The sequence below is a fragment of the Postia placenta genome (genome assembly GCF_002117355.1).
Source record: "Postia placenta MAD-698-R-SB12 unplaced genomic scaffold POSPLAscaffold_61, whole genome shotgun sequence".
NCBI lineage: Eukaryota > Fungi > Basidiomycota > Agaricomycetes > Polyporales > Adustoporiaceae > Rhodonia > Rhodonia placenta.
In genome coordinates, this window is record NW_020169892.1 from 1 (window position 1) to 6,582 (window position 6,582).

At 57.3% G+C, this 6,582-nt stretch overlaps 3 protein-coding genes across 3 annotated transcripts; all 3 read left to right on the forward strand.

Annotated features, from left to right (window-relative positions):
• Positions 1-3,663: 3,663 nt before the first annotated feature.
• Positions 3,664-4,564, forward strand: POSPLADRAFT_1161396 (hypothetical protein; the record flags this gene model as incomplete). Its single annotated transcript, XM_024487672.1, has 3 exons — positions 3,664-3,966; positions 4,011-4,238; positions 4,322-4,564. Coding segments are annotated over 3 exons (774 nt in total), but the record flags the coding sequence as incomplete, so codon positions are not given.
• A 51-nt stretch (positions 4,565-4,615) lies between these two features.
• Positions 4,616-5,930, forward strand: POSPLADRAFT_1161403 (hypothetical protein; the record flags this gene model as incomplete). Its single annotated transcript, XM_024487673.1, has 5 exons — positions 4,616-4,645; positions 5,136-5,210; positions 5,463-5,534; positions 5,688-5,823; positions 5,899-5,930. Coding segments are annotated over 5 exons (345 nt in total), but the record flags the coding sequence as incomplete, so codon positions are not given.
• POSPLADRAFT_1063065 (hypothetical protein) lies at positions 5,910-6,446 on the forward strand (the record flags this gene model as incomplete). Its single annotated transcript, XM_024481600.1, has 3 exons — positions 5,910-5,922; positions 6,110-6,277; positions 6,328-6,446. 3 exons carry the CDS (start codon positions 5,910-5,912, stop codon positions 6,444-6,446), a joined length of 300 nt encoding a protein of 99 aa, XP_024332821.1.
• Between the last annotated feature and the right edge of the window lie 136 nt (positions 6,447-6,582).

Below are 6,582 nucleotides of genomic sequence, written 5' to 3' on the forward strand. Positions count from 1 at the left end.
GAGCTTCTTGCTCGGCTGTTTCAGCTTAAGGTTCCGGGCATCAAGCCAGACCTTGTCCCCTGGCGCGAAGACCGGTGCCTCCTGCACGTGCTTGTCGTAGTACACTTTCATGCGCTCGGCTGACAGCTCGAGCGCAGAGCGCGTATCATCGCGAATCTCCTTCAGGATCTTGAGCCGATCAGCGGCCGCAGGCATCGCAGACATCGGATTGATCCGCACTTGGATCTCAGGATTGTACCCCTGATGCAGGAAGAATGGGGAGTGCCCAGTCGCGGAGTGAACTCGGTTGTTCAGTGCGAATTCCGCGAGCGGCAACTGCTTTGCCCAATCATCCTGCCTGTGGCTTGTGAAGGCACGCAGGTACTGCTCGATCTCCTGATTCCAGCGCTCGGTCTGGCCGTCCGTCTGAGGGTGGAACGCTGTAGACAGCGCTGGCTCGATCCCTAGTCCCTTGTACACCGCATGGAGATACTTCGAAGCGAATTGGGGACCTCGGTCTGATATGACCTTGGCCGGGGCCCCATGATGCTTGAACACATCGCGGATGTACAGGTCTGCCGCACCTTCTGCTGTCAGGGTCTCATGACAGGCCGAGAAGTGGACCTGCTTGGTAAAGCGGTCGGCGGTAACCAGGATCGAGTCGAATCCATCAGACTTCGGCAAGCCAATGATCATATCCGTGGTGATGATCTGCCACGGGCGCTCGGGGATCTCGTTTGGCTTCAGCGGACCCTGGGGCTTGGCTGGGAATGTCTTGGTACGGTTGCACACGTCGCAGGTGCTTACGTACTCGTTGACAAATTTGGACATCCCAGGCCACCAGTAATTCCGCGACACGAGCTCCAGGGTTTTGGCACGACCACCATGACCGGCGATCGGTGAGTCGTGGTGGATTTTGACGATATCCCGCCGGAGCTCCGTGTTCTTTGGGACGTACACGCACCCACGGAACAACAGAAGCCCTTGTTCGGCATTCCACTCCTCAAAACCCCTTTGCAGCCGGGGCGGCCCGAGGTCCTGTACTTTTTCAAGTGCCTCGGCTACCTCCCGATCTTTCTCCGAACATTCCCTGATGCGCTTCAGAAGCGACTGATCGGCCGTCACCGAGGCATGACCGCGCCGGGCGGAGGCGATGCGGAAGCGCTCTGGCTTGAGGACTATCTGATCGGTGTTATCGTCCTCATCGCCGATCTGATGGTGTGATCATCGCGACAGGGCGTCAGCCTTTCCATTGGACGTCCCGGCCTTGTGCGTGATGCGGAAGTCGAAGCGAGCTAGGAACAGCGACCATCGCGCTTGACGGCGCGTGAGATGCTGGGATGTATGCCAGTACTCGAGGTTCTTATGATCGGTCACGACCTCGAACTGATTGGGTAACCCCTCGAGATAGTGGCGCCAATCGTCCAGTGCCTCAATGATCGCGAGCATCTCCTTATCGTAGATCTCATAGTTCCGCTGCGCCGGGTCCATCGCATGTGATCTGAAGGCGATGGGATGCCATTTGCCGTCATCCTGCTTCTGCATCAACACGCCGCCAGTGGCGTACCCCGAGGCGTCAACCTCAATGCGCGTCTCCCGATTAGGATCGTACAGCGCCAAGACTGGAGTCGTTGCGAAGAGCCGCTTGAGCTCATCGAAGGCGTGCTGCTCTTCCTCGCCCCAATGCCATGGGTCATTCCCTGTGAGCCGGTCGAGTGGTCGCGAGATCTTAGCGAAGTCCTTAATGAAGCGGCGGTAGAAATTGGAGAACCCCCGGAACTTCTGAACATCTTTTTTGTTCCGGGGCACCGGCCACTCATTGATTCCTTTCAACTTCGCGGGATCCATTGCTACCTCATCGCCACCGAACACATAGCCGACGTAGTCGACTTTGGGAACGTCCCACTCGCACTTCTCAGGCTTCAGGAACAGATCATTATCCTGAAGGCGGCGCAGAACCTCGCGTGTGACCTTCTCATGCTCCTCTTTATTGGTGGAGAAGATGAGTATATCGTCCAGGTACACAAGGATCTTGCCGCCGACGATGAGATCGTGGAAGATCTCGTTCATCATCGCCTGGAAAGTCGCGGGGGAGTTGGTGAGACCAAAGAACATCACCAAAGGCTCGTACAACCCTCGGTTAGTCACGAAGGCCGCCTTCCATTCGTCACCGGCCTTAATCCGGACGTTATTGTATCCCCATCTAACGTCGAACTTTGTGAAGAGCGTAGCGCCGCGGAGCTTATCCACCATCTCGGCGATCAACGGTAAGGGATAACGGTTTTTGACGGTGATCGCGTTCAATCGGCGGTAGTCCTGTACGGGTCGAAGCGTCCCTTCCTTTTTTTTAATGAAGAAGAAGGGGGATGAAATGGGCGACTTCGACTCCCGTATGTAGCCTTTCGCTAGTTGCTCTTTTAGGAACTTGTCTAGTTCCTCCTGCTCATTGTTCGACAAGGGGTACACCTTAGAGTGGAAGGTCGAGTAGCCGGGCACGAGTTCGATCGCATGATCGTATGGCTTCCTTTCAGGTAGCCGTTCTGATGCTTCTTTGGAGAAGACATTCAGGAACTCGTGGTACTGTTTAGGTACCGACTCCTCGGCGGTCTTAACGACCTTCTTTTTGATCTCTTCCTCAGCAAACAGCTGGGAGTACGTATGTCCTGCTGCGACGAACAGCTGAGGAGCGCCGGGAAGCGTGACACCTTGCTCCCAGGCTTCGATCAAATCGGCCTCATCCCACTCTACCTCCACCGGATCTTCTTCGGGTTCGAAGTCCGGGAGTACCTTACTCCGGCAGGCACCTATGACCGACCGTTTGGACTTCGGCGAACGCCTGCGCGCCGTGGGCCTGACCCCCGTATCACGCGCAGTCGCTGCTTGCTCCATTCGGCCAGTCCTCCTGGCGCTACACGTTTCAGGGCATCGCGACAATTTGAGGGAGCCCTTCTCCCAATCGATCTCAGGGTTGTGCTCACGCAGCCAATCTAACCCAACGATCACATCTTCTGGACCGATGTCCGTGACCGTGAACACCGTTTTCTCGACATGCTCTCCTATATGCATCTGTAGCACTGCTACCTCCGAGATGCTTCCGTCCTTGTTCAGGGTGCCGTCAATATTGTACAACGGAATTGGTTCTTTCAACTTCCGCGTTTGCACCTTATTTTCTATAATGAATCGCTTGTTGATAAACTTCGTGGTGGCTCCGCTGTCCACCATAGCGATTACGTCCTTGTGCCGTCTTTTTCCTTGAAGTCGAACTGGAATGTGAAAGTGCTGGGACCCCTGGTCCAACTCATACACCATTGCAGTCGACAATACATTATAACGATTACATGATATACCCGGCCCGACGCGTGCGGCACGAAGCGCGGACCGGATCAAAAACCCTCCTCCTTCATCGCCCGATAGTGTTCGAGCTCCTCGCGCATCGACTTCACCTGTGCCATTAAGTCCGCCAGCTCCGATTGCTCGGATTTCGCTGAAGCGGCACTTATACTTGCCGAGGGTGTCGTCGTGATGGGGGCACTTGTCGCAGCCTGGGTGGAGCCCGAGGCAACCGTAGCCCGCGCATCGGCGCGTTTTGTGTAAGGCTTGTCCTTACAATTGGGGCACTCGAAACGTCGGTACCCTTGCTTCCCACAGCCGAAGCATGTGCCGGGGAAGTTGCCTTTTCCGACGGCCGCATTGATGCTGGCTGAAGCTGCGTGTGACTGGGGTGCACCACCACGTGCCCCACCACGTCCTCGACCTCGGGCCGAGAAGAAATTGTTCAGCTCAGGCCGACGAGCCCGGCTGATGTCGAGGATTTGCTTGACCTCAGTGGCGCGCTTCTCAGCTGCTTGTCACGTGGTGAAGGTTTCAAGCTCGATCTTCCGGTACACGCGGGAGGGGATGCCACTCAGGTACTTGTCGCGTAGTTCCAGGTCCCCATACCCGGAACGGTCCGCCGGACCCTTGAACAGCGCGGAGAATTCCGCGGCAGTGCGTTTTTCGCGGACCGATTTGTCCGCGCAGAGCTTCGCTAGCTCTACTTGTGCCGCTGCCTCGTCGTCGAGATTTCCGAAGCGGGCCCTGAAGGCGGCGGCAAAGGCCGCTTCGTTTGCGAACGGGGTCGTAGCCCCTTGCACACCCACCTGCACCGATGCGAGCTGGGCAAAGTAGGGAGTGGCCCACGCGCGGGCATCTCCATCGAGCAGGCTGAGTGCGACCTGCACCTTAAGCTCGACGGTGGTCAACGACGTGTTGACCAGCCAGTAGATGCGCAACTGCGACAGGAACCGGTTGCATTCGATGACTGTTTTGCCATCGTATCGGAGTGGGAGAAGGAGCTTCAAAGTCTCCTTGTCGGGGGCGGCTGCAGGGGACGACATTATCGGCGTCGGGGGGGACGGAGGACGCTGCGGGGGCGGAGGCGGCTGTGGTGGCCCTCCGCTGGTCGAACTTTGAGAGGAGCGAGTGCTCGAGCGGCCTCTCGGTGGAGTCGGCGGTGAAGGCGCCGAAGGAAGTTCGGTGGGGGGGTCACGTACGTCAGGGACTGCTGACGCGGGGGCGAGCGCTGTCGGCGAGGCGGACCCAGTAGAATCCTCGGACTCGGACTCCGAGATTCCTTCTTCACCTGTACCCTCCTCAGGCTCAGGCTCTGGCGCAGGGTCTGGAGGGAGTGTCGCGACTTGAGGTCGAGCGACTGGAGAAAACCTTGAAAGGCTGGGGGCGTCCGACTAGTTCTTACCGAAGCGATGGTGAGCAACGCTCAAACCTAAGGCTAGGGACAAGATAGTATATTAGTTAGTAAAGGTAAGTAAGGGATACAAAGGGAGGCTTACTGACCTAGGGACAAGAGGTCGAAACTGAGGTCCCTAGGGCAGCAGAGGCCGGCTTATATACATGGGGAATTTAGGGCAGGCTGTGCACGTTGGTCCGTGCGCAGCTGGTCTGTGCGCAGCATGCCGACGCGGCCCCGGGGGCCGGTGAGTCAGAGCTGCTGTGTCAGCGGGGCCCGAGCTGTGCCGTGCGCTGCCGCCCCATCTAATCTAATCGTACAGTAGATAGTGACGCGTCCATATCAGGCAGGTAGTACAGAGGTCGCGGGTTCGAGCCCGCGAAAAGGAAAAAATTAAAAAACGGCTAGACGCCGTGCCAACTCGTGACAGGGAGATCTCCTCGAGTTTGACTGGACTCGGCGACAGTTTGGGGGAGGACGGGGAGGTGCGCGTACTACAATGGCCGTGCTATGCTAGCTTACGCTACGGCGCCCAAGAAGACACTAGGGTTCGCAGTTCACGTGGGGCCCAGTACTGCTTTTGACTATTATGCAGCAGGAACCTAGTCCACGCGTCCGTGAGGACAAGTACCGCCCACTGAAGTGCAGGTACTGAAGAGTTCGTTCCCTTAGTGTTGGCGATGTATGTAGGGCTATCTACGTATTGTATGTATCGTAGAGTATCGTAAGGGTGCGCACCACCCGACCTGTGGGAAAGGAAAGTGAATATAGGGTGTCCCGAGTGGACGCCGGCAGCTTGGGGAGTTTCGACCTAATGTCGCGACTTGAGGTCAAGCGACTGAGGAAAAATTGAATGCTGGGGGCGTCCGACTAAGTCTCACCGAAGCGATGGTGAGCTACGCTCAAACCTAAGGCTAGGGACAAGAAAGTGTATTAGTTAGTATGAGTAAGTAAGCAGATACATGAGTGCTTACTGACCTAGGGACAAGAGGTCAAAACTGAGGTCCCTAGGACAGCAGAGGCCGGCTTATATACATGGGGAGATAAGGGCAGGCTGTGCGCGTTGGTCCGTGCGCAGCTGGTCCGTGCGCAGCATGCCGACGCGGCCCCGGGGGCCGGTGAGTCAGAGCGGCTGTGTCAGCGGAGCCCAAGCTGTGCCGTGCACTGCCGCCCCATCTAATCTAATCGTACAGTAGATAACGACATGTCCATATCCGGTATGTAGTACAGAGGTTGCGGGTTCGAGCCCGCGAAAAGGAAAAATTAAAAAACGGCTAGACGCCGTACCAACTCGTGACACCGCCATTGCAGCGTCGTCCCATCCAGGCGGCGCACCTTCAAAATGACACGCCGGGCCGTCCGAGCAGGCCGTCGGACCATCCAAGGCATCCACGCGGGTCCCAGGACCATCGAAGCAGGCTGGCGCGTCCTCCAACGAGGGCACCATCAAGTCACAAAAGGACTTAGACAGGCGCAAGTTCGGCCTCGAGTTCCTGCACCCGGATTGGAGGAAGAAGCTCTCGTCGACAGACAAGGCGGGCGTCATCAGGTTCAACGTGAGGGAGATGGAAGGTAAGCAACTCACCTCTCAGTGAAGTGGCGTCACACTGACGATCAGCCAGTGGCCGCCGGTGGCCCTTGGGAGCGCAAGTATAACAACCTGTTCCCTTGGAACCACCATGCCGAGCTCTTGGTTACTCAAGGGCTCGTGTGGAAGAACTACCCTGACGACGTGTGCTAGCCAGGCGAGGAAAAAACCGGTGGCCGCAACAAGGCCAAAGGGATTGCGGAGCTGTCCATGCCGGAACTCGACCGAATGATCGAGGGCCTGGTGGACAGGGACTACCCTTTCGAGTTCGAGAGGGTCGACAAGGAAG